The sequence below is a fragment of the Callithrix jacchus genome, chromosome 22, assembly GCF_049354715.1.
Source record: "Callithrix jacchus isolate 240 chromosome 22, calJac240_pri, whole genome shotgun sequence".
Classification (NCBI taxonomy): Eukaryota; Metazoa; Chordata; class Mammalia; order Primates; family Cebidae; genus Callithrix; species Callithrix jacchus.
In genome coordinates this window covers 41,162,901-41,189,444 of record NC_133523.1, presented here as the reverse complement: position 1 = coordinate 41,189,444, position 26,544 = coordinate 41,162,901, and the positions used below count along the sequence as shown (strand labels likewise).

Sequence of the window (26,544 nt, the reverse complement as noted above, 5' to 3'; positions counted from 1 at the left end):
CTGTAATCCCAGCACTTTGGGAGGCTGAGGTGGGTGGATCACTAGGTCAAGAGATCGAGACCATCCTGGCCAACATGGTGAAACCCTGTCTCTACTAAACATACAAAAAAATAGCCGGACATGGTGGCACATGCCTGTGGTCCCAGCTACTCGGGAGGCTGAGGCAGGAGAATTGCTTGAACCCAGGAGGTGGAGATTGCAGTGAGCCGAGATCGAGCCACTGCACTCCAGCTTGGGTGACAGAGCGAGACTAAGTCTCAAAAAGAAAAAAAAAGTAAGATCCAAAGTGATACCATAATCCATGGTTTACTCCTGACCCACAGCTTGGAAAATACCAGGAAGAAGGAAGGGAGAATGAATAATTGTGGAAAGGGCAAGAGAGAGGAAGGCTGAAGAGTCCCCAGTATTTAAAACTAAAACGGTGAGATTTCATGTGAGACGTGGATTACCTGCTTCTCTTGGGGAATGTAAGGGTGTGGGCTCTGAAGCAGTCAAGTGTGAGAAGTCTGACGTTCTTGGTCAGCCAGCCCCACACTAGGCACTGGAAGGTGAGTCACTCTGGTGAGGTGATTGGGATTGGATGAGAGTCAGTTGGGAAGGAAAGTGCAGAAGAGGAGAAGGAGTCCAGGGCTTTGGAAGAAGGAAGGACCCCAGGGCCGGTCAGGGAAGTGACAATGAGAAACTGAAAACGGGAAGGGAACAGAAAGATGAAATGTGGCGTGGGGTCTGCCTGGGCATGTCCATGCCAAGTGCCCAGGGCTTCTTCCTCGGTGTGGGTCCCCTGCCAGATGTGTGGTGACTGAGGCCAGGTGTGGATGCTCTGGAGTGTGTGCAGTCAGTGGGCCAGTTAGCAAGAAGCTGTCACAGGTGTGGCTTCGTGACATGTGCCGGGGGTGTCAGTTTCCTCTGTGGTCTGTGTCTCCGAATGTCGGTTTCTGATCGTTTTCACGTGTAGCTGTGAAACTGCGTGAGTACATCTGTGTGTGTCCCTGTTGGAGTGTGGTTTGGATTTGGCCGTGTGTCCAGGTATCCCTGTAAGGGGGTCTCTGTGTGTGTGTGCCCTCTGTGCCTGTCAGGAGGTGTGTGTTACCTGATAAGCACTCCGCCTGTGTCTGTGTGGTTGCTCCACTGTGTGTTCACTGTGGGTGCCTGTTCTGTAGGGATGTATGTGAACAGTTTGTGGGTCCGGGTGTTATTATCAGTGAGGGTGTTTGTGCCACTGTGTGTGGCTCTGTCATTGTGTCCATCGGCTTGTCCTGGGGACCCTGTTAGTGAGTCTATGCATTTGCTCTGGGTGTGTGCAAGTGTGCGCCCCAGCAGTGTGTGTGTGTTCATGCCCCTGTCCATGGTGTGCATTGGTGACACTGTGGCCTTGTCTCTGTGAGTGCACCCCTAGGGCTCTGCCTGCACGTGACTTTGTGTACCCTGGAGCGCCCTTCGGTCGGTCTGTGTATGCATCCCTGGGGTTGTGGATGTGCGGGTCCCACTCTGTGGGTCCGACTGTCCCGGTGTCTGAGCGATAACTCGTACCCCGCCGCACCGCGCCTGGGTCCTCCTCGTCCCGGGCCAGGCCCTGCCCCGTCCCCGGCTGCAGGGAAACCCCCCGCGCGGAGGTGGGGGGGGGGCGCGGCGCGCGTCTGCAAGCCCCGACTTGTCCTGGCAAGCCGGCGGGCGGGGCTGTGGCGTCACGCGGGGGCGGGGCGTGGGACCCGCCGGGCGGGGGCGGGGCGGGGCGGGGCGGGGCAGCTTCGGAGCGGGCCCGGGATCCGCCGGGCGGCCTGAGACGCGGCGCGAGCCACATGCGAGCGAGTGCCTGGCGGCGGCGGCGGCACCAGTGATCCCAGCAGCGGCGGCCACGACGCGGACGCGCCTGCGGCCCGGGGAGCAGCAGCAGACACAGCCACAGCAGCCGCCACTGCAGTCAGAGCGGCAGCAGCAGCGACAGCCACAGCAGCAGCCGCCGCGGAGAGCGGCGCTCGGCGGGCGCGCCCTCCTGAAGGAAGCCGCCCGCCCTCCACCGCCGCCCCCTCCGGCGTGTTCATGCCCCCGGGGTGAGTGTGCGCGCCCTGAATCCTCGCCGGCGGCGATCGGCCAGGCCGGGTGGGCTCCCTGGAGGAGGTGACAGGAGTGCAGGCGGCGAGCAGTGCGGGCGCCCTGCCTCCCCACACTGCGCCTCCCCACAAACCCCACGAGGGACCCTGGGCTGGGGTCGCGGGGAGGGAGGCGGCTCGGCGTTGGGGCGCCTGGTCTGGGCGCACAGGTGCCTCGGCGGTCTGGCGGGTTTGTTTACAAACAATGGGGTGCGGGCTCGGCAGCGCCCCCTGGCGGCCAGTGCGACCCCGGGGAAGAGGGTCGACCCCGGGGTGCCCCAGCCCCCAAAGTCAGGGAGGGGCGGGGGGGCGGCACGGAGGGGCGGCCACACCCAGGGCGCGCGCCCGCTGGGGGCGGCGACAGGGGGCGGCTCGCGGGCCGTGGAGTCTGCGGCTCCTGCGGGCGGGGGCTGCGCCCCAGCAACAGCCGGTTATTGGCCCCGCGCTCGCCTGGCGGGCGGGGCGGGCGCACGTGGCGGCGGTGGGGGTGGCTGTGACAGCGGAGTGGGGCGTCTGGGACCGCCGTGGGAGCGCGCGTGTGCGGGGTTGTGGATCTGCAGGTGTCTCGCCTGGGTGTGTGCGCGTGTCTGGCTACGAGTTTGTGCTGGGCTCTGCAGGGAGTGGAGGTGTCGATCCGGAGGAATGTTGGGGTTTCTGACCCGTCGGGGTGTCTGCGTGAGTCCCCACGCCTGTTTGTGTAGGATTCTGTCTGAGGGTGCCCTGCCCGTGGAGTGGGTGGACCTGTGTGTGTTCTCGGTGAGAGTTGTCTGTATGTGCTCTTCGGGGGTGAGACTGGGGGTCTGTTGCCAGCGCGCGCTGGGGTGTGGAGGTTGGAGTGTGTGTGTGTTGCTAGAGTGCGCTGTTTGTGTGTTTATGTGTGTCTTGCCCGACACACCGTGCGGTGTGTGTGCTTGTGTCTTGGCTGTGGCTGGCTCTCTGTATCTCCGGGGCATGTGTCTTTGCCCAGCGTTTGTGATGTTGTGCCTGCTAAATGCAGATGTTTGTTTTCTGTCCAGGTGTCTGTGTGAGTTGTCAGGTGTGTGTGTTTGTGTGGGGGGGGGTGGGGGGGCTGTCTTGTCTCAGTCTGGGTTTGGCTTGTGTGTCTGGCATCAGCGTCTGGTAATTGAGGACCCGGGATCTGTGGGGTCTATGCAGTGTAGACGGTGGGTGTTGCTGGCAGCCTCTGGATGTGGTTGTGTCTGAGCCTCTGTGTGTGTGTTGGGTCTGAGGGGCTTGTCACTGCGATCGGCTGGCTCATGTGTGTCATGTGGGCTGCGTGTGTGTAGTGTTTATGTCAGTCACGTGAGACCAGTGTTCTCCGTGGGTGCGCTAGGTGTGTGTGCTGCTGGGCTGTGTGGGATTGAGTTAGCTGTAGAGTGTGTGTGTGTGTCTGTGTGTGAGTGTGGTGTTGACAGTTGGTGATGGTGTTTGGGGGTTCCATGAAGGCGGGGGTGGTGGTGTCTGCTGGCCGTAGCCCGCCTGGTGTCTGGTGATGTGTTGGGGGCTGATAGCATGTGTCTGTGTGTGCCTGATTTATGTGTGTCCTGAGTTGGTGACATGTGGGTGTGTTTTGGGGGTGTTGATGTGTGTGTCTGTGAGTGTGTGTTTTGTGTTGATATGTGAGTCCCGAGGTGTGCAGGTCTTATCTCTGGAATGTGTGTGTGTCTGTGTGTGTGGAGAGGGGCATGTTTGGGAACTGAGGCAGTGCCTAGCTTGTCTGTGTGTGTGTCTGTGTGTGTGTTTGCAATGGCTGCATTGTGTTTGCGTGTGCCCCTGGGCATATCAACAGTGGGTCAGTGTGTGAGACTTTGATAGTTTGGATGTGTGTGTGGGGATGGGTTTTGCCAGCCGTGTGCGCTGTGTACAGAGTGCTTGTGATTGTCTGCATGTGCCTGCTTTGGTCGGGGTGTGTGTGTGTGTGTGTATCTCGTGTGGACTGAGGGGTGATGTCTGAGGCTGGGGCCATCTCAGTGTTTGCCTGCAGGTGGGAAGCAGGGTGGGTGGTCAGGCTGGCCAGTCCCGTGTGAGTCCTTGTGTGTGTGCTCTGGGGGCCTCACTGTGCCTCGCTGCCCTCCCAGCGTGCCCGTAGCTGTGTTGGGAAAGTTGTGCCCACTAGCCCCCGCTGTGAGTCCCAAGTGGAGTGAGTTTGTGCTGTGGGACTGTCACAGCTCTCATACACACACCTGCCAGACCCCTCCATCCGTCCCGTGTGAGCCCGGTCCTTGCTGAGAGAGCCGTCCTGGGCCCCTGTGTGCCCATCACGGTGTGCCCAGGAGGCTGCCCAGGCCAGCGGGGACCCGGTGGTGTCGTCCCCTGGTTGGGCGTGTCTCTGTGGGGCCATCACCCCCTCCGCCGGCACACACACCTCCGCTCTTCTCTGTCTGGGTCCTGACCCTGGGGAGGCTGGAGGTTCAGTGGGCCCGGCATTTCCCTGCTGACCTGATCCTCCTCTCGTGTCCCGCAGGCCCCAGGGAGCGCCATGGCCCGCGCACGCCAGGAGGGCAGCTCCCCGGAGCCCGTAGAGGGCTTGGCCCGCGACGGCCCGCGCCCCTTCCCGCTTGGCCGCCTGGTGCCCTCGGCCGTGTCCTGCGGCCTCTGCGAGTCCGGCCTGCCCGCCACCCCCGCCGCCCCCGCCTTGCTGCCCGCTGCCTACCTCTGCGCCCCCGCCGCCCCACCCGCCGTCACCGCCGCCCTGGGGGGCCCCCGCTGGCCTGGGGGCCCCCGCAGCCGCCCCCGAGGCCCGCGCCCGGACGGTGAGTGCCCGCCCCGCCCCCGGGGTGCTAGCAGCCTGGAAGAGAGGGGCCCAGAGGTTCGGAGGAACTGGAAAGTAGGAGAGGACGGGGGGAGGTGGCGAGCCTAGCCGGGCCACTGGGAGGGTGTGGCCAATGTGGTCTTTGTGTTGCAAGAAGCAGGAAGACGGAGGCTGGGGGTGGAGGGGGAGGTCAAGTGGGAAGTCCCTCCTGGAATCTGACTGCAGTCCCCGAATTGCAGCCCACTGTCTCTTCCGGGCCTCGGGCAACAGCTGCAGCCCAGCTCCCATCCCCCAGTCTGAGTCCCCTAGACCCCCCTGAATGATTCTTGTTGGAGGGAGTGTGGGCTGAGCGGGAGGACGGTCACCTCCGGGCTCTGGGGAGGGGTCGAGGGGCCTTTTGCCTTTATTTGCATCTCTTTGGCCAGAACTGGCCCTCTCCGCAGTCCCAGCGGAGGAAAGAGAGGGAGCCGGGGCCATTGTGTTGGGAAAGTCCCCTCGGGGAGGGGGGAGTCTTGGGGAGGGAAGGGTTAAAGGTCCCCTGCCTGATGGGCTGTTAACCCTGTGATGCCCGGGGAGCCCCATTCCTGCCGGCTGGCGCTGTAGCCCGGGAAAGTGTGTCCTGATTTCCCATCCCCCATCCTGTCCCTGCGGCCCGAGGGTAGAAAGGAAAGAGAAAAACTTCCCTAGCTCAGTTCCTGGAAGCCCTGGAGAGGGACACCGATTTCAAGGCCAGGGTCACAGACTGGAAACTGAGGCCCTGGTTGTGGGCCTTAGGGAATCCTCAGGTCGGACCTGGTGGGACCGGAGGGCCAGAGCCTCCTAGAGCGCTTAGAAGTGGGTGGGGCAGGAAAGCTTCTCCCGAGTCCCAGCACCCCCAGGCCCGCGCTCTGAAGCTGCCAGTCTCTGGCCTTCTGGTCTCCAGGCCTCTGCCACATCCGGAGGTGTGGCTTCCCTGTGGTTGGACTCCAGAGGGCTGGAGACCTGAGGCTTGTGGTCTGGGTGGGGTCAGTCGCTGTATCCCTGTGTGACCTTGGGATACTCCCTAAGGGCGGGCCTCAGTTTCCCTGCCTGTCACATGAAACAGGTAAAACGTGCCCCGTGGGGGAATAGAGGTCCTTAGGCCTGACCACCCCCTGGGGTCACCTCTCTGGCTGCCTACCTTCCACACTGACATGCACCGTGGGGACGTAGCTGGCCAAACAGGTGACCCCAGAGCGGCGTCCCCAGGTCCTTCCTGCTTTCTGGTGCCTGGGGAGGAGAAGTTGCGAAATTGACTCTAAGAGGAGAAGAAGGAATCGCTAGAAATGAGGCGGGGAGCAGTGGCTGGGAAACAGGGAAGCAGCCCGGGACACCTCTAGGCCTGGAGGGGTGGTGGGTGCTGACCGCGCCCTTCTGCCTCTCCAAGGTCCTCAGCCCTCGCTCTCGCTGGCGGAGCAGCACCTGGAGTCGCCCGTGCCCAGCGCCCCAGGGGCCCTGGCGGGCGGTCCCACCCAGGCGGCCCCCGGAGTCCGCGGGGAGGAGGAGCAGTGGGCCCGGGAGATCGGGGCCCAGCTGCGACGGATGGCGGACGACCTCAACGCGCTGTACGAGCGGCGGGTGAGTGCTGGGGGCGGGGTAGACGGCAGGTGGGACTTCCCGCAGGAGGAGGGGGCGGCAGGCCGCCCCCGCCAGATGTGCGGCAGCTGCTGCCCTGCGCGGCTGGGTCGCGCCGGGGACAGGCAGGTGGGGGTGAGTGGATGGCGGGGAATCGCGCTCCCGCAGAGCCGCCCCGGGGCCCAGCGACGCGGCTGGCATAGCCGGAGCCCGAGCCAGGGCCAGGGCCAGGGCCGGGGCCCGAAAGCCAGGCCGCCGCGGAGAGCAGCGGCGCGCCGGTGGCCCGCGGCCGCGGGGACTGAGGGCGGCGCTGGGCTGCGCGGCTCATATATCCCGGGCTATTTATAGCCGGTGAGTCAGCAGCCGCGCCGCGCCCGCCCCCTGCCGTCCCTCCCGCGCGGCCCGCAGCGCCACACAGCTTCCCGGGCGCCGGGGCGGGACGGGGACCGCAGGGGCGGCCGGGGGAGGGGAGGGGAGGGCCCGGAGCTCCGCCCTGCGGGAGGCCCCGCCCCCCAGCCCCTGGCACAGCCCCGATTTTTTAAAACAAATATCCGAGGCCCACAGCAGAGAATGGGAAAGCATAAACCTCGTGCGCCCACCAGCCTGTTCTGTTCAGGCTGAACATTACACCCCCATTGCTTGCTTATTAAAAAGCCAAACAAAACCGCAGAAACGCATGTGGTGAAGCTCCTCACTCTCCCATCTCTTCCCCCTCCTTGCATCCAAGGGAAACCTCTTAAGTTGCCCGCGCTCATCCCCTGCAGGTGTTGCTGCTTTTACTCCGTATTTACCAGGCCAGAAACAGTGCTTAGGATCATGAGGCATTCTTAGCTTAGCGTCCAGGACATAGTGTTTGTTCCTCCCCAGAATTCCTTTTTCTCACAATATTAGGCTTCAGATTCATCCTATGGGCAAAAGAGCTTCCATCCATCCATGTTTAGCCAGGCTCGGTGGCTCACGCCTGTAATCCCAGCACTTTGGGAAGCGGAGATGGAAGGATGCTTGAGCCCAGGAGTTCCAGACCAGCCTGGCAACATAATGAGACCCCCGTCACTATAAAAAAAAAAAAAATACAAAAATGTGGGGCGCGCTGGCTCACGCCTGTAATCTCAGCACTTTGGGACGCGGAGGCGGGCGGAGCACGTCAGTTCAAGAACAGCCTTACCAATATGGTAAAACCCCATCTCTTAAAAAAAAAAAAAAAAAGCCGGGTGTGGTGGCGTGGGCCTGTAGTCCCAGCTACTTGGGAGGCTGAGGTGAAAGAGTCCCTTGAGCAAGGGAAGTCGAGGCTGCAGTGAGCTGTGATAGGGCCACTGAAGTCCAGCCTGGGTGACAGAGCAAGACCATCAAAAAAAAAGAAACAAAAAAACCAGCCATTTTTGGCCGGCTGCAGTGGCCCACCCCTGTAATCCCAGTTTTTTGGGAGGCCAAGGCAGGTGGATCACTTGGGGTGGGCAGTTCAAGAACAGCCTGGCCAACATGGTGAAACACCCACCATCTCTACTAAAAATAGGAAAATGAGCTGGGCGTGGCGGCACATGCCTGTAATCCCAGCTACTTGCAAGACTGAGGCAGGAGAATCACTTGAACCCAGGAGGTGGAGGTTGCAGTGAGAGATCGGGCTACTGCACTCCAGCCCCTGTAACAGAATGAGACTCTGTCTCAAAACAAAAAAAGCTGTTTTCATGGCTACATAGTATTCTGTGGGATAAACATAGTATCTTTATTTTCTCACTGATGGATATTTAGGATAGCAATGTATTTTTTTTATGTTTAGAGACAGGGTCTCACTCTGTCTCCCACGTTGGAGTGCACTGGTGCCATCACAGCTCCTTACAGCCTCCAACTCCTGGGTGGTTTTTTTTTTTTTTTTTTTTGAGATGGAGTTTCACTTTTGTTACCCAGGCTGGAGTGCAATGGCACGATCTCTGCTCACTGCAACCTCCGCCTCCTAGGTTCAGGCAATTCTCCTGCCTCAGCCTCCTGAGTAGCTGGGATTACAGGCGCGCACCACCGTGCCCTGCTAATTTTTTGTATTTTTAGTAGAGACGTTGTTTTACCATGTTGACCAGGATGGTCTCGATCTCTTGACCTCGTGATCCACCCGCCTCGGCCTCCCAAAGTGCTAGGATTACAGGCTTGAGCCACCACGCCCGGCCCAACTCCTGGGTTTAAGGTATCCTCCCACCTCAGCCTCCCAACTAGCTGGGATCACAGGCAGGCCCACCATACCTGGCTAATTTTTTATTTTTTGTAGCGATCTGGTCTTGCTGTGTTACCTAGGCTGGTCTCAAACTCCTGGCCTCAAGTGATCCTCCTGCCTCAACCTCCCAAAGTGCTGGGATTATGGGCCTGAGCTACCTCACCCAGCCTACTTTAAAATATATTTCAGATTTTATTTATTGGCTTTTTTTTTGAGATAGAGTTTTGCTCTTGTTGCCCAGGCTGGAGTGCAATGGCATTGTCTCAGCTCATTGCAACCTCCACCTTCCAGATTCAAGCGATTCTCCTGCCTCAGCCTGCTAGGTAGCTTGGATTACAGGTGCCTGCCACCCCACCTGGCTAAAGTGTGTGTGTGTGTGTGTGTGTGTGTGTGTGTGTGTGTGTGTGTGTTTGAGACAGAGTTTCGCTCTTGTTACCAAGGCTGGAGTGCAATGGCTCGATCTTGGCTCACCGCCACCTCTGCCTCCTGGGTTCAAGCAATTCTCCCGCCTCAGCCTCCTGAGTAGCTGGGATTACAGGCACGCACCACCATGCCCAGCTAACTTTTTGCATTTTTAGTAGAGACAGCATTTCACCATGTTGACCAGGCTGATCCCAAACTCCCAACCACAAGTGATCCACCCACCTCGGCCTCCCAAACTGCTGGGATTACAGGCGTGAGCCACTGCACATGACCATTATTTATTGGCTTTTTTCCTGTCCCAATCATGCATATTTCCAGGTGCACTCTTCTATCTCTAGAGTAGATACCTAGGTGGTCTATTCACTGTCCACCTCACTAGGTGAATGCTAGCTTGCTCACCATGTAGCACCCACAGCAGTGTGACAGTGGTAGGCTTTGTGACTTATGCCAATATGGTGTGTACCCTTTGCCTCCATCTCCTGGCCCCAAGAGTTGCTAGGGAGTGTTGAGGAGGCTGGGCTGGTACCAGGCGACTCACTGCCAGGTTAACCATGAGGATGATCAGGATCATGTAACCGTCTGTAAAGTGAGTTTCTCCTTACCCTGCACCTGAAGGGGAGAAGGTTAGGTGGTCCCCGCTTAGCACAGAGCCTGGCTGTCGAGCTATAGGGAGTGGCAGAGCTCTCTCTCTGGGCTTTTTTTTTTTTTGAGACAGAGTCTGTTGCCCAGGCGGGAGTGCAGTGGCTCAATCTTGGCTCACTGCAACCTCCGCCTCCTGGGTTCAAGCAATTCTGCTGCCTCGGCCTCCCGAGTAGCTAGGATTACAGGTGCCCACCACCACACCCAGTTAATTTTTGTAGTTTTAGTAAAGACAGAGTTTCACCATATTGGCCAAGCTGGTCTTGAACTCCTGACCTCAGTTGATTCTGCCTGCCTCGGCCTCCCAAAGCCCTGGCACTGGGATTACAGGCATGAGACACCTCACCCGGCCTTTTTTTTTTTTTTTTGGAGACATCGTGTTACTCTGTCACCCAGGCTGGAGTGCAGGGGCATGATCTTGGCTCACTACAACCTCCGCCTCCCAGGTCCAAGCAATTCTCCTGCCTCAGCCACCCAAATGGCTGGGATTACTGGCATGCGCCACCATGCCCAGCTAAGTTTTATATTTTTAGTAGAGATGAGGTTTTACCATGTTGGCCAGGCTGGTCTTGAACTCCTGACATCAAGTGATCCACCTGTCTCAGCTCCTCGAAGTGCTGGGACTACAGGCGTGAGCCACCGTACCTGGTCATTTTTGTATTTTTAATAGAGACAGGGTTCTACCACGTTGGCCAGACTGGTCTCGAACTACTGAGCTTAGGTGATCCTCCCACCTTGACCTCTCAAAGTGCTGGGATTATAGGTGTAAGCCACAGCACCTGGCCTCTGTACACTTTTTAGTATTGCCCTTAATTTTTACCAGTCAGGAGGCTTTCCTGGGACTTAGCTTCCTGCCTTCCCAGTTCCTAGCATTTTGAAGCTGAGAGGGTCCTAGAGACCACCTTGTCTTCATCCTGCCACTGGAGAGAGGGCAGGGGTTTCACTCAGTGTTGCCTAGAAGTGCTTCTGTTGAAGCCTCTGGCCGGCGCGGTGGCTCACGCCTGTAATCTCAGCACTTTGGGAGGTCGAGGCAGGCGGATCATGAGGTCAGGAGTTTGAGACCAGCCTGGCCAACATGGTAAAACCCTGTCTCTACTAAAAATACAAAAATTACCTGGGCAGGGTGGCGGACGCCTGTAATTGCAGCTACTACAGAGGCTGAGGCAGGAGAATTGCTTGAACCTGGGAGGCGGAGTTTACAGTGAGCCGAGATTGTGCCACTGCACTCCTATATAACAGAGCGAGATTCCATCTCAAAAAAAGAAAAGAGAGCCTCTGCAGTGGGGGCTGAACTCTTCCCAGTTCTCAGGGGCACCCTGCTCCTTTCTCCTCCTCTCGCTGCCCTGGAGGGAAGGGCAGGATAGGTTGCAGTTCATCCTTAGCCCCTTGTGGGATGCCTTTCCCAAATGTACAACACGGACGGGGCGGTCACAGCTAATGTGCTGGGCACTCGATTGGTGCTCGGCTCTCTGCTGAGGGTATTTCGTCTCTGTCATCTGCCTCCTGGTCTCATGTCCTGGATGAGGATGTGACCTCTGAGGTGTGGAGGTTAGCCCAGGTAGGCAGAAGAGCTGGAATAGGGTGGGCAAGACTGTTGCCTCACTTCCCCTGGAGCTGACTGCCCCCCACTCCTGTCACAACATTCAGGCCCCTGCTAACTGTCCCTTCTCTCTCTTTTCCCCAGAGACAAGAGGAGCAGCCGCAGCACCGCCCCTCGCCCTGGAGGGTCCTGTACAATCTCATCATGGGACTCCTGCCCTTTCCCAGGGGCCACAGAGCCCCGGAGATGGAGCCCAATTAGGTGCCTGCACCCGCCCGGTGGACGTCAGGGACTTGGGGGGCAGGCCCCTCCCATCTCCTGACACCCTGGCCAGCGCGGGGGACTTTCTCTGCACCATGTAGCATACTGGACTCCCAGCCCTGCCTGTCCCAGGGGCTGGCGGGGGCAGCCACTCCAGCTCCAGCCCAGCCTGGGTGCACTGACGGAGATGCGGACTCCTGGGTCCCTGGCCCAGATGCCAGGGAAGGGAGGGCTGACGGACTCAGCATCGGAAGGCGGCGGTGACCGAGGGGGTGGGGACTGAGCCGCCCGCCTCTGCTGCCCACCACCATCTCAGGAAAGGCTGCTGTGCTGGTGCCCGTTCCAGCTGCAGGGGTGACACTGGGGGACTCTCCTCTCAGTGCTCCTTCACTCTGGGCCTGGCCTCAGGCCCCTGGTGCTTCCCCCCCTCCTCCTGGGAGGGGGCCCGTGAAGAGCAAATGAGCCAAACGTGACCACTAGCCTCCTGGAGCCAGAGAGTGGGGCGCGTCTGCCGGTTGCTCCAGCCCGGCGCCCAGCCATCTTCCCTGAGCCAGCCGGCAGGTGATGGGCATGCCTGCCTCACCTTCATCGGGGTGGGGGTGGGGGTGGCCAGGAGGGTCCCAGACTGTGAATCCTGTGCTCTGCCCGCAACCACCCCCCCGCCCCATCAGTCCCATTGCATAGGTTTAGAAAGAGCACGTGTGACCACTGGCATTCATTTGGGGGGTGGGAGATTTTGGCTGAAGCCGCCCCAGCCTTAGTCCCCAGGGCCAAGCGCTGGGGGGAAGATGGGGAGTCAGGGAGGGGGGGAAATCTCGGAAGAGGGAGGAGTCTGGGAGCGGGGAGGGATGGCCAGCCTGTAAGATACTGTATATGCGCTGCTGTAGATACCGGAATGAATTTTCTGTACATGTTTGGTTAATTTTTTTTGTACATGATTTTTGTATGTTTCCTTTTCAATAAAATCAGATTGGAAGAGTGGATACTCTTTCTGCTTGCCTTCTTTACAGCATGGCCTTGGAGAGGCTTTCTAATCAGAGGCTCTGTGAGTGGGTGGTAGGGGTGGCCCGGGCAGTTGTGGCTGCATCAGAAGATAGGCTGAGGGGCCTGGACTCCCCCAGACCGGGATGCTCCCAGACTTCATCATCCCCATTCTCAGTAAAACTGAAGCTCAGCTGGGTGCCATCGCTCACACCTATAATCTCAGCACTTTGAGAGGCCGAGGTGGGTGGATTGCTTGAGCCCATGAGTTGAAGACCAGCCTGGGCAACACCGAGAAACCCCTGAGTCTACAAAAATACAAAAACAATTAGCCAGGTGTGGTGGTGTGCGTCTGTAGTCCCAGCTACTCAGGAGGCTGAGGCTGCAGTGAACCCTGACTGAGCCACTGCACTCCAGGCTAGGTGACAGAGTGACACCGTGTCAAAGAAAAAGAAAAAAAATAGTGAAGTTTGGTCAGGCTTGGTGGCTCAGGCCTGTAATCCCAGCACTTTGGGAGGCTGAGGCAGGACTGTTTGAGCCCAGGAGTTGGAGGCTGCAGTGAGCTAAGCTCAAGCCCGAGCACTCCAGCTTGGGTGACAGGGTGAGACCCTGTCTCAAAAGTAAAATAAAAAGTGGGCCAGGTGTGGGGCTCACACTTGTAATCCCAGCACTTTGGGAGGCCAAAGAGGGCAGATCACGAGGTCAGGAGTTTGAGACCAGCCTGTCCAGTATGGTGAAACCCCATTTCCTTTTTCTTTTTTTTTTTTTTTTTGGGTGGGGGAGGAAGGCAGGAAGGAAGGGAAGAAGGACGGTAGGGAGGAAGGAAGGGATGAAGGAAGGAAGGGAGGAAGCGGGGAGGGAGGGAGGGAGGGAGGGAGGGAAGAGAAGAAAGGAAATCAAGCAATGAAAGAGACATTGCCGACCTGGATCTAGAGGTTTACAAGTTGATTTCTTTTTTTTTGAGAGAAGGAAAGAAAAAAAAATAATAAGGAGAGGAAGAAAGAGGAAGAGAAAGAGGGAGAGTAAATGGAAATATTGCTTTATTTTGAAAAAAATTGTGTATTAATAATGGCCAATGTTTCATTTACACTAATGGGTAGGTGTGATGTGGTATTGACAAGAATGTATATTTTGTGTATTTGAAGTGGGGAGCTCTATAAATATTTATTAAGTTTACTTGTTCTGGATCTGAGTTCGAGTCCTTGATATCCTTATTAATCTTCTGTCTCATTGAATCTAAGTCTCCTATCTGGGTGTTAGGATCGTTAGCTCTTGTTGTTGCATTGATCCTTTTACCACTATATCTTTGTTGCTTTAAAATCTATTTTATCCGATACAAGAATTGCAACTCCTGCTTTTTATTTATTTATTATTTATTTTTGCTCTCAATTTGGTTGGTAAATCTTTCTCCATCCCTTTGTTTTGAGTCTTTGTGTATCCCTGCATGTGAAACAGGTCTGGATGTAACATGCCGTTGGGTTTTGGCTGTGTCTTTTGATTGGGAATTTAGTCAATTTAAATTTAGGGTTACTGCCATTTGATGTTGACTGGCTGCTTTATCCATTTGTTGGTGTAAATTCTTCTTTATGTTGGTGCTCTTTACTTTTTGGTGAAACCCCATTTCTACTAAAAAATTAGCCAGGCATGGTGGCGCACGCCTGTAGTTGGAGGCTGAGGCAGGAGAATCACTTGAACTTGGGAAGTGGAAGTTGCAGTGAGCCGAGATGGTGTCACTGCACTCCACCCTGAGCGACATAGTGAGACTCCGTCTCAAACAAAAGGGAAGTCCCCACGAGTGCAGGCCTTCTTTGGTGCTTTATCTTCACTTTGTCCCCAATGGATAAAGTGTGCTGTAGGGTGCTTGATATTTAATGGCTGAGGGAATGACCGGTAACAGATCCAGAGGCACCACTGTGACAAGTGCTGGGGACACAGTCAAGAAACAGACCTCGTCTCTGCCCTCACAGACAGAAGGGGACATCTGGCCTTGCACTGTGATCAGCCGTAGGCTGCCTCTCCAGCTGGAGGAGCACCTGGAGCTAAGATCACAGCAAGTCCCCACACACTGACGGGGGCCTAACTAGGCTGTGTTGAGTGCATGTAGAAAGGGTTGCTCCTACTGCCATCTTCCTGCAAGCAGCGCCATTGCCACACACTGCTCTGAGCCCTTTCCCTGTGCTGATACCTGACTGTGCTGAAACCTCAATGAGAAGTAGGGAGGTGGGCGGATTACTTGAGGTAAAGAGTTTGAGACCGGCCTGGCCAATGTGGCAAAACTATCCCGTCTCTATTAAAAATACAGAAATTAGCTGGGCATGGTGGCGCGCGCCTGTAATCCCAGCTACTTGGGAGGCTGAGGCAGGAGAATCGCTTGAATCCAGGAGGCAGAGGTTACAGTAAGCCAAGATTGTATCATTGCACTGCAGCCTAGGTGACAGAGCAAGACCCAGCCTCAAAAAAAGGGAGGGAGGGAGAGAGAGAGAGAGAAAGAGAAGAAAGAGATGAAAGAAAGAAGAAAGAAAAAGAAAGAAGAAAGGAGAGAGAAAGAAAAAGAAGAAAGAAAGAAAAGAAAGAAAAAGGAAAGAAAGAAAGAGAGAGAAAGAAAGAAAGAGAAAGAAAGAAAGAAAGAGAGGGAAAGAAAGGAAGAAAAAGCAGGGCCTGGGCATGGTGGCTCATGCCTGTAATCCCAGCACTTTGGGAAGCCGAGGTGGGTGAATCACCTGAGATCAGGAGTTTGAGACCAGCCTGGCCAACATGGTGAAAACCGGTTTCTATTAAAACTACAAAAATTAGCCAGGCATGGCGGTGCATGCTTGTAGTGCCAGCCACTCAAGAAGCTGAGACAGGAGAATTACTAGAACCTGGGAGGCAGAGGTTGCACTGAGTCGAGATCACGCCGCTGCACTCCAACCTGGGCAACAGAGCGAGACTCTGTCTCAAATAAAACAAAATAAAATAAAATAAGGCCAGCAATGGTGACTCAGGCCTGTAATCCCAGCACTTTGGGAGGCTGAGGTGGGTGTATCACAAGGTCGGGAGATCAAGACCATCCTGGCCAACATGGTGAAACTGCGTCTCTAGTAAAAATAAAAACATAGCCAGGAGTGGTGGCGTGTGCCTGTAATCCCAGCTACTCAGTAGGCTGAGGCAGGAGAATCACTTGAACTCAGAAGGCGGAGGCTGCAGTCAGCGGAGATCATGCCACTGCACTCCAGGGCAACAGAGCAGGACTTTGAAGCAGGGTATATAATTACATAATAAGCACAGACACAGGTTCGGTGTCAGCTCCACCCCTTCCTAACTGTCCTTGCTGCTAAAGGGACGCTAGGGGAAATGGCCCCACTGAATAGCCAGGGTGTGGTAACCGGGAACAATTACTATGGAGAAGCATTTGATAAAACTATGTGCTGTGATATAAATGTGTCCCCCAAAGTTCCTGGGTTGGAAATGTAATCCGCAGTGCAATAGAATTTAGAAGCGAGACCTTCAAGAGGTAATTAGGGCCAGGCGTGGTGACTCACGCCTGTAATCCCAGCACTTTGGGAGGCTGAGGCTGGCGGCTCATGAGGTCAAGAGATCAAGACCATCCTGACCAACATGGTGAAACCCCATCTCTACTAAAAAATACAAAAATTAGCCAGGCATGGTGGTGCGCTCATGTAGTTCCAGCTACTCGGGAGGCTGAGGCAAAAGAATCACTTGAACAGGGAGGCGGAGGCTGCAGTGAGCCGAGATTGTGCCACTGCACTCCAGCCTGGTGTGAGCGAGACTCCATCTCAAAAAAAAAAAAAAAAAAAGAGAGAGAGGTAATTAGGTCACCAGGGCTTTGCTCTCAGGAACACAGTAATGTCATTATCACGCAAGTGAGTGAGTTCGCACAGGAATGAGTTCCTTTTAAATAATGAATTCACCCCTTTCTCTCTCAAATGACATGCCTTCCACCATGTTACAATGAAGCAGGAAGGCCCTCACCAGATATAGGCCCCACCATCTGGGACTTCTCAGTCTTCAGATTTGTGAGCCAATAGATTTTTCTTGTCTTTTTTCTTTTTTTTTTTTTTTGGAGAGGGAGTCTTGCTCTGTCTTCCAACCTGGAGTGCAGTGGTATGACCTCAGCTCACTGCAACCTCTGCATCCTGGGTTCAAGTGATTCTCCTGCCTCAGCCTCTCCAGTAGCTGGGATTACAAGCATGTGCCACTATGTCAGGCGAATTTTTTGTAGAGATGGGGTTTCAACATGTTGGCCAGGCTGGTCTTGAGCTATTGACTTCAAGTGATCCACCTGCCTTGGCCTCTCAAAGTGTTGGGATTACAGATGTGGTAATCGCGCCCAGCCAGATTTCTGTTCATTACACATTCCCTGGTCTGTGCTACTCTGTTAGGGCAGAACAAACAGACTAAGACATGGTGTTAAGATGAGCATGCATGTACATTGTGCCAGCAACAGCTTTGGTGGGCGTCCCCCTTAGAAGAGCACAGGTGCATACAAGTACCCAAGTACTGGTGATGCACAGAAGCATCTAAGTGTCCAACAGCAATTGAAGGGTAAACAGTCTCATGTAGTGGCCAGGCCAAGTGGTTCATGCTATAGGTATAATTCCAGCACTTTGGGAGGCTAAAGCAGGAAGATCACTTGAGCCCAGGAGTTGGCGACCAGTCTGGTCGCCAGAACCTGACTGTACCAAAAAAATGTTAACTGGGTGTGGCGGGGTCTACCTATAGTCCCAGCTACTCAGGAGGCTAAGGTGGGAGGATCTCTTGAGCCAGGAGGTAGAAGATGCAGTGAGCTATGATGGGGCCACTGCACTCCTGTCTGGGTAACAGAGCAAGACTGTTTAAAAAAAAAAAAAAGTTGTTAGGTGAGGTGGCTCACACCTGTAATCCCAGCAATTTGGGAGGCCAAGCTGGGCAGATCACAAGGTCAGGAGTTCAAGACCAGCCTGGCAAACATAGTGAAACCCATCTCTTGTTGCCCAGGCTGAAGTGCAATGGCACAATCTCAGCTCACTGCAACCTCCACTGCCAGGGTTCAAGGAATTCTCCTGCCTCTGCCTCCCCAGTAGCTGGGATTTATAGGCATGTGCCACCACGCCCAGCTAATTTTTGTACTTTTAGTAGAGATGAGGTTTCACCATGTTGGTCAGGCTGGCTCTAACTCCTGACCTGGTGATCCGCCCTCCTTGGCCTCCCAAAGTGCTGGGATTACAGGTGTGAGCCACCAAGATGGGCTAATTTTTTTCTATTTTTAGTAGAGACAGATTTTTACTGTATTGGCCAGGCTAGTCTGAAACTCCTGACCTTGTTATCCCTCCACTGCGGCCTCCCAAAGTGCTGGGATTACAGGCATAAGCCACCGCGCCCAGACTGCCTTTTTAAAATTTTTTGAGCCGGGTGAGGTGGCTCACACCTGTAATTCCAGCACTTTGGGAGGCTGAGGTGGGTGGATCACCTGAGGTCAGGAGTTCGAGACCAGCCTGACCAATATGGTGAAACTCCATATTTAAAATAAATGAATGAATGAAGAAAGCTCATGTATTTAGACATAAAAAAAAAAAAATTTTTTTTTGAGACCAGGTTTCACTCTGTTGCCCAGGTTGGAGTGCAGGGGTGTGATCACAGCTCACTGCAAGCTCCTGGGCTTAGGTGATCCTCCCAACCTAGCCTTACCAGTAGCTGGGACTACAGCCACCTGCCACCACACCCAGCTAACTTTTTGTATCTTTTGTAAAGATGGGGTTTTGGCCGGGCACAGTAGCTCACGCCTGTAATCCCAGCACTTTGGGAGGCCAAGGTGTGCAGATCACCTGAACTCAGAATTTTGTGAGACCAGCCTGACCAACATGGTGAAACCCTGTCTCTACTAAAAATACAAAAAAATAGCTGGGCATGGTGGTGGGTGCCTGTAATCCCAGCTATTTAGGAGGCTGAGGCAGGGGAATCTCTTGAACCCTGGAGGCAGAGGTTGCAGTGAGCCAAGATCATGCCACTGCACTCCAGCCTGGGCAAGAGATTCCATCTCAAAAAAAAAGACAGGGTTTCACCATGTTGCCTAGGCTGGTCTGAACTCATGGGTTCAGGCGATCTGCCCACCTCAGCCTACCAAAGTGCTGGGATTATAGACAGGAGTCACCACACCCAATCTGAAAACTTTATTGTTGCAATTTCTTCCCTCCAAGCCTATTGCTTGAGTAGTGCCTACTTCTTGAGAATGTTGAAGCGCCAGTGGCCTCAACATATAAGGCACTTAGTATGGCTACTACACACACCAGAGACTACTGTGTGGCACAGAGTGGGGAAGCCTGGCAGCCCCAAAGGCCAGTCATGTTTTCTTTCATTGGGTGATTCCAGCACCTAGAATATATGTGACCTTTGCATCTGATGATGTGCTCCATCCCAAGTGGGCTACAGATCTCCTGGAGGTGTAGAAGCCACAGGATAGTCATTGTACACGTTCCTGGAACCTTAGCGAAAAATTCACTTTTAGGCCGAGCGCGGTGGCTCATGCCTGTAATCCCAGCATTTTGGGAGGTCGAGGCAGGCAGATCACAGGTCAAGAGTTTGAGACCATTCTGGCCAATATGGTGAAACCCCGTCTCCATAAAAAAAAAAAAAGAAGAAAAAAGAAAAGAAAGATTCATTATTATTTTTTCAGGCTGGAGTGCAGTGGGATGATCTCAGCTCACTGTAACCTCTGTGTCCTGGGTTCAAGTGATTCTCTGGCCTCAGCCTCTCTAGTTGCTGGGATTACAGGCATGCACTACCACGTCCAGCTAATTTTTCTAATTTTAGTAGAGATGGGGTTTCATCATGTTAGACAGGCTGGTCTTGAACTCCTGACCTCAGGTGATCCCCCCCGCCTCAGGCTCCCAAAGTGCTGAGCCACCACGCCCGGCTCATTTTTATTAAATACAAACCTCATGTGGGATTTAATGAAATTTGTAGAAACTAGACATTTCTTGCCTGTGGCTGGCAGCTTCCCCTCAGTTCCCAAGGGGTCCTCTGGGTGACTCAATCTCTGCCATTAGAGGTACGGGGTGGAAGTTTGAAAAGCTTCTGCGAGGGTCCTACAATTTTGTTTTTAATCCATCCAGACCCACCTGCTCCCCCTTGTGACGAAGGCTGTGCACTGCAATCAACAGTATAATTAGCTCAAAATTTAAAGACCATGTGAAATTCATGCAGCAATAAAGCTGCTGACCCTGTCAACACTGACTGCACTAAAGGTGGTCAGAAACGGATCCCTTCTGAAATGCAGCCCATCTCACCTCCGGTGGGCTCCTGTAGTAGAGACCAGTTTTCTCCCCCACTGACTGCTGTGGGATCAGAATAGGAAAATGTTTCATTTATTGAAACATTGCACACTTTACATAAAGCAGCAGCATGAGCAAGAGTGGGGTGAACTGAAAGTCGGTTTGGCTGCATTAAGACAAACCTGGTCTCCCAATAAAAGCTATGACCCATACTGCCTGTGGGACCTGGGGCAATAGTAAGCACCACTTCTGGCTTCCTTTTATTATAATTCTTACCACTTAAAATAGCCACTATTTAGCTGAATTACCCGTCAGACAACTGGAGCCATAAGTTTCCACACTCTAGAATGTGAGCAATTTAACTCTTGCTGCATCACCCAGAAAAAAAGGTGGCAGGAATGGTGACAGAGAGGAGGAATCTCTGAGTTAGATCCTCAAGGGAGATTTCTTCCGGTCTGAAAAGGCAACTGGTAGGATCATCCTATCCAGTCAGAAACTTCTGAAGTGGAAGAAAAACAAGCAAATCCTAAAGCAAGTAACTTTATTGTCATTCCTTTAAAAAGAACCAAGGACAATTCAGAACACATGTGAAACACAAACAGCTGTGGTTCGGGAGGTAAACAAGGGACCAGCACTACTCTGAAATGCAGCACGCTCCGCTGCATGGGTGACTGGGGTTCTGTGAAAGGGGAAGTGCCTCCCTCCTAGCCCTAAAGCCCCAGGAACTCACCTTGGAAGACACGCTCTCCTACAAATACTCAACTTGCAGGGTCTCGCCCTAAGTATCCAAGGCTTGGTCATATCTCCTTTCTCCCAAAACCCAACTGGAACTCAACTAATCCTAAACAAAAACTCCAGAACAGCATCAGATACCACCTGCTGTTTGTCAGCGTCTTAAACTCCAGAGGAAATTTGCCTGTCATGGTTTTCCTCTCTAAGGGAACCTGTCTGAACTTGGAGTAGTGCTTCCACTGGTGGCTCACTGGGCTTGGGCCTGCTCCCCACCTGAAGTCATGCTCCTCTCTGTGACATCAGGTGGGGAGTAAGGCCAAGAAGGTGGCAAGAGGCTCCTAAGCAATAGGGCTTGCTTGTTCCTGGCAGGCATCTCCCACAATACCCCACAGGGCTGGTGAGGCTGTGACGGCACAAGGACAGAGAAGGGGCAGAGGGGTGCTTGGAAGTGCTCATCACTCAGGGGAGCTGGCAGGCCTGGAATGGCAGGCAGCCTGAACAGTGCTGGAACAAAGACAGCCACCCTTTGCCCCTTGCTGAGCAGCTGCTGGTGAAGCGAAGCAGCATGTCAGCACCACCTTCTTTGTCACAGGAAATGTTTTGTATTGGGCCAGTGACTTCAGTTTTCCTTGCCTGGAGATGCCTTCATGAAGGAAGGGGACAGGGAATACAGGCGGGCATGCTGCAATCAGCATCTCTGGGGCTGCCAAGTCTTGGGTTCACTTAGGGCCAAGGCATTCCACAATCCCATTCCCCTTCATGCCATCAAAGAAGAAGAAGTTGTTGTGAGGAGGGTCTCGCTGAGACAGGGCCTGGGGAGAAAAATGAAAAGTGGTTTAGTTCAAGTGCTTTAAGAGGAATAGAAGAGGGAAAAAAAAATTCTAAAAGCAGTCTAGGGCAGTGGTTCTCAACTGAAGTCGATTTTGCTCCCAAAGGGCTATGTGGCAACGTCTGGAGACGATTTTGCATTGTCCTATCTCTTTGCTCTGTCCCTTACCAGCTGTGTGTCCATGGGAAGATTATTTAGCCTCTCCAAACATTACCTTCTCTTCGTAACATGAGAATAACAAATGTATTAGCCTAGGTTAAACTGTATCTCAAAAATTTAAAATAGGCCATGGCCAGGCACACTTATACCTGTAATCCCAGCACTTTGGGAGGCTGAGGTGGGTGGATCACGAGGTCAGGAGTTCAAGACCAGACTGGCCAACATGGTGAAACCCCATCTCTACTAAAAGTACCAAAATTAGCTGGGCATGGTGGTTCGTGCCCGTAATCCCAGCTACTTGGGAGGCTGAGGTAGGAGAATTGCTTGAACCAGGATCCAGGAGGAGGAGGTTGCAGTGAGCCAAGATCACGCCACTGCACTCCTGGCTGGGCTACAGAGCGAGCCTCCATCTCAAAGAAAAAAAAAAGAAAAAGAAAAGAAAGAAAGGAAAAGAAAAATAAATTAGCCAGTTGTGGTTATGTTTGCCCAAGGTACTAGCTACTCGGGAAGCTGAGATGGGAAGATCCTTTGAGCCTGGGAGGTTGAGGCTGCAGTGAGCTGTAACAGTGCCACTATATCCCAGCCTGGGCAATAGGGTAAGACCCTGTCTCAAAAAAGAAAAAGCAAAAACAAACTCTAAACCAAACCTTGAAACAAAAACAATGACTAACACTGTGTGGCACACCACTGGGCAAATGGCAGAAATAATAATTATTCTGAACTGAGAAAGGCAGAACTTCGTAGGCTGTAGCCTTTATCATCACCTAAGGGGATAGGTTTAATCAAAGAACACACTGATGCAGAAGGGGACTCTTCCATGAGGACAGAAAGTCACTAGGCTTCCGCAGGGGGCCAGGGCTGGGACACAGAAGGACTGGACAATACTATTTAGCAATGGCAATGGTGATTATCTTGTGGGGTTACCAGAAAGGGCACTTTAAAAGACAAGAACAGCTGGGCATGGTGGCTCATGCCTGTAATGCCAGCATTTTGGGAGGCCGAGGTGGGCAGATCACAAGGTCAGGGGTTTGAGACCAGCCTGGACAGCATGGTAAAACCATCTCTACTAAAAATACAAAAATTAGCTGGGCATATTGGTGCATACCTGTAGTCCCAGCTACTCAGGAGGCTGAAGCAGGAGAATCACTTGAACCTGGGAAATGGAGGGTGCAGTAAGCTGAGATCACACCACTATGCTCCAGCCTGGGCGACAGAGTGAGACTCCGTCTCAGGAAAAAAAAAAAAAGACAAGAACAGGGCTGGGCTCAATGGCTCATACCTGTAATCCCAGCACTCTGAGAGGCCAAGGTGGAGAATAACTTGAGCCCAGGAGTTCGACACCAGCCTGGGCAACATGGCAAAACCTCATCTCTACAGAACATAAAAAAAATTAGCCAGGTGTGGTGGCATGTGCCTGTAGTCTCAGTGTCTCAGGAAGCTGAGGTGGTAAGATTGCTGAAGCCTGGGAAACCAAGTCTGCAGCGGGCTGTGATGGTACCACTACATTCCAGCCTGGGAGGGAGGGACATTCCGGCCTGGGAGGGAGGGGTGAGGAGGAGGAGGAGAGGGAGTGCACAAGACCCTGTCTTTTGAGACAGGCTCAGTCCCCTGAAAAGACATGCTGAGTCTTGTACGCACATACATCTTTCTGAGGAAAGGGTTCATAAGCGTCCACAAATTTTCAAACAGGTGCTTAACCCAGAAAGGGTTGAAATTTCACCACGAGCTACCATTTAAAGAGGAGGACATCACCCAGGCAAGCTGCCAGGGCAGTGTTTAATGGTTCCCAGAAGCACTGTCCCATCATTCATGATGAAGGTGGCGCTACATCCTGAACTGCTCCTCCTCAAACTTAGCACCAAACCCATTTCATTTCCTAATTCATAAAATAGGGACAATCACATCTACCATATGATAATAGTATTACTCAGCCACCTTTCCAGGGACATTTTATTGATTGATTCATTGATTGAGATGGAGTCTCACCCTGTCACCTAGGCTGGAGTGTAATGGTGCGATATCGGCTTACTGCAACTTCTGCCTCCCGGGTTCAAACAATTCTCCTGCCTCAGCTCCCTAGTAGCTGAAATTAAAGGCACGCGCCACAACACCCAGCTAATTTTTGTATTTTTAGTAGAGACGGTATTCACCATGTTGGCCAGGTTGGTCTCAAACTCCTGACCTCATGATCTGCCCGCCTTGGGCTCCCATAGTGCTGGGATTACAGGCATGAGCCACCGTGCCCGGCTGGACATTTTACTTATTTGTAAATGTTTTTAATTTTAATTTTTTGAGACAGGATCTTGCTCTGCTGCCCAGGTGGGAGGCATGATCTTGACTCACTGTAATGTCCATCTCCCAGGCTCAAGAGATCCTCCCACCTCAGCCTCCTGACTCCTGAGTAGCTGTGACTTTTGTAGAGACGGTGGTCTCCCCATGTTACCCAAGCTGGTCTGGGTTCAAGCAATCCTCCCAAAGTGGTAGAATTACAGGCATAAGCTACTGCACCCAGCCAAGGGAAAATTTATTAACCATCTACTCTATGCCAGGTATTGGGCTAGACATTAAGGATTCTGAGAAGGTGTCTGTCCACATGGAGCTTGGATCAGAAAAAAGGTTGCTTCTCTGGGCTTACATATAAAATAGACAAATAAAAAGCACCTGCCTGCTGGAGCTTTTGGTGAGAATGAAATGTGATCAGGTTTGTAAAGTGCCTAGCACATAGTAAATTCTCAGTAAGTGGGAGCTGCTATTACTAACAGGGGCCAGGAGTCCTTTCCAATACTGGGGATGCCACCAACACAGTCAGGTGGAAGGGCCCAACAGTCCCCAGCTGGAACTCCTAAACCCTCAAACCCAAGATTCAGGAGATGGTACGTGTTGTACCATGAGCCTGGGATGGCTGCTGCTTTCACTATCACTTTTCTTACTGTAACAGGGAGACCTTCTGTGGATGGTGGGGCTCTACTAAGAAAGGAAAAACGCTTCAAAACTAAGGAAGTAGACACGGATATAAAGTAAGGTATCTAAAAGGATTTAAGAAATGAAGGACGTCAAAGATGATTCCAAGGAAGCAGACTTGCGCTTGACCTCATCCCTAGTGTAAGCTTTCCATGGGTGCTCAGACAGCACCTCAGGAGAGAAGGCGAGTCCAAGGCTGTTGGACTGCAGGCTGAACCGTGGTAAGTATGAAGGATACTGGGGATGAGAGCAGGGCATGGGGTGAACATGGGGCAAAAGGTAAAGTGCTTCCCGAGCAAGATGGGGTAGGAGGAGATTCCAAACACACCCAGCAACCAAGAATGCAGAGTACTCTGGCTATCTGGGATAAACAGAAACAAGATGCTGGGCGCCAGCTGTCCCCAGCAGGCAGGAAGGAGGGGGCTGTGTGAGGATGGGGATGTGAGAAACTGCTACCAACAATGGGGTCAAGGCTACCTACCCCAACCTCCAATCTCCATCCCACATGAAAAATGTAGGGGAAGCCCCTCAATGGGATGTGCAGAAGGGAGGCTGACGGTGCAAGGGCAGCGGCTCTGCCGTCCATGCAGCCTCTACGTGACGGTGCCACTGAAGGCAACACCTGAAGCATGACTGCCATGTGGTAAAGAGAAAAGCCTCAGAAACCAAGTACAAATCCTGGTACCACACTCACTACAGCCTGGGCAAACAACTTCTTTCCTGTACCTTACTCCCTCTTTTATAAATCAGAGATCACAGGAGTTCCTACCTCACTGGGTTGGTGGGAGATGAAAAGAGTATCCACATAAAAAGCGTTGTCTTTATGTAGCATACAGTGGGCTTTCGGTAAGTCTATCTATTATTATTCGTGGTGTCGTCATTCTAGGCTACAAAAATATATACATTCCCATTCTCCACTTAAGAGTGTTCCCATCGCTGAACTCTTTCCTGCAGTTTGTCTACAGGGAGCTTCCAAATCCTGCTCAAAAAGTCCTATGGGTGGCCATCACGCCTTTCTCAGATTGGGCATAGAAACTGCAATTTTTACATCACTCTGGGATACAAGAAAATGTGGGCCAGGAAAAGAGGTATGGCCACTGCACACTTTTCCTCCCCCTCCAAGTATCTCCTCAGTGCCCATCACATAGAAGGAAGTTAGATTTGAGCAAAGGAAGAATTTAGATCAGAGAGAAGGATAAGGAGGAAAAAAAAAAAAAGCAGCCTTAGGAAAATGGTGTGACAAACAAATTAAGCCAAATGTCCCCAGAACAAATTTACAGACCCCAAGACAAAGTGTTAAGGGCTGGGTCTCCAAATTGTCCTCCTTAGCTCAAATGTGACATGGACATAGACTTGGTCAATCATTTAACCAGGCACGACTCTGCTCCACAAGACAGAAGGACAAAGCCTCACTGGAGTCCACTCCAGTGGCCAGGAACCTGCAAAAGGCAAATTTAGTATCTCTGGGCAAATAGCAAAGTCCCCAAAGAATGTACAATATATTCAGGGGTATGCTATAGTTTTAGCAACCCAAATGTTCCAGAAGACACTCAAAAGACTGTGCTAGTGACTGGTTATGTGATCCTGTATGAGATGCTTCCCTTCTGAGAGAGACATTAACGCCTACCTAACAGGGTCATGGGTCATCCAGTACAGAGCCTTGAGAGGCTCCTGGTGTGGTGCTCATGGGTACACAGACATTGATTTCTCTACAAATACCTACAGTGTGTGGGTTAAAAAGAGCAGGGCTTGGCCAGGTGCGGTGGCACATGCCTGTAATCCCAGCACTTTGGGAGGCCAAGGCAGGCAGATCACAAGGTCAGGAGTTCGAGACCAGCCTGGCCAATATGGTGAAACTCTGTCTCTACTAAAAATACAAAAATTAGCTGGGCATGGTGGCAGGAACCTGTAGTCCAGCTACTCAGGAGGCTGAGGCAGGAGAACTGCTTAAACCCGGGAGGCGGTGATTGCAGTAAGCCAAAATTGTGCCATTGTACTCCAGCCTGAGTACAGACTCCGTCTGGAGAAAAAAAAAAAAAAAAAAAAAAAAAGGCAGGGGGCTTTGATGCCATGGTGATTACTGGAGAGATGTACAGACATTAAGAGCACAGGTTCTAGAGTCTCTTTCATG

General features: G+C 53.2%; 2 protein-coding genes across 11 annotated transcripts in view; one reads left to right on the top strand and one right to left on the bottom strand.

The window, feature by feature from the left end:
* Positions 1-356: 356 nt before the first annotated feature.
* BBC3 (BCL2 binding component 3) lies at positions 357-12,484 on the top strand. Of its 6 annotated transcripts, none has more exons than XM_078360230.1 (4): positions 357-421; positions 4,555-4,843; positions 6,248-6,438; positions 11,385-12,484. In XM_078360230.1, the coding sequence occupies exons 2-4, from the start codon at positions 4,570-4,572 to the stop codon at positions 11,499-11,501; spliced, it is 582 nt and encodes a 193-aa protein (XP_078216356.1). In that variant the 5' UTR covers positions 357-421; positions 4,555-4,569; the 3' UTR covers positions 11,502-12,484. The 6 variants fall into 6 exon arrangements, with proteins under 6 accessions (XP_078216356.1, XP_054105905.2, XP_078216357.1 ...); XM_054249930.2 differs by lacking the exon at positions 357-421 and adding an exon at positions 590-867; XM_078360229.1 differs by lacking the exon at positions 357-421 and adding an exon at positions 1,781-2,051.
* A 7,772-nt stretch (positions 12,485-20,256) lies between these two features.
* The window catches only part of SAE1 (SUMO1 activating enzyme subunit 1), an 83,107-nt gene continuing 76,819 nt past the window's right edge, over positions 20,257-26,544 (bottom strand). For all 5 annotated transcript variants that reach the window (XR_013531015.1, XR_013531016.1, XM_002762266.5 and 2 more), the window contains one exon: positions 20,257-21,276. Coding sequence is in view for 2 of the 5 variants with exons in the window: in XM_002762266.5 (XP_002762312.1) it covers positions 21,184-21,276 (93 nt within the window). In the remaining 3 variants the exon portion in view is untranslated. The remainder of the gene's footprint in view (positions 21,277-26,544) is intronic.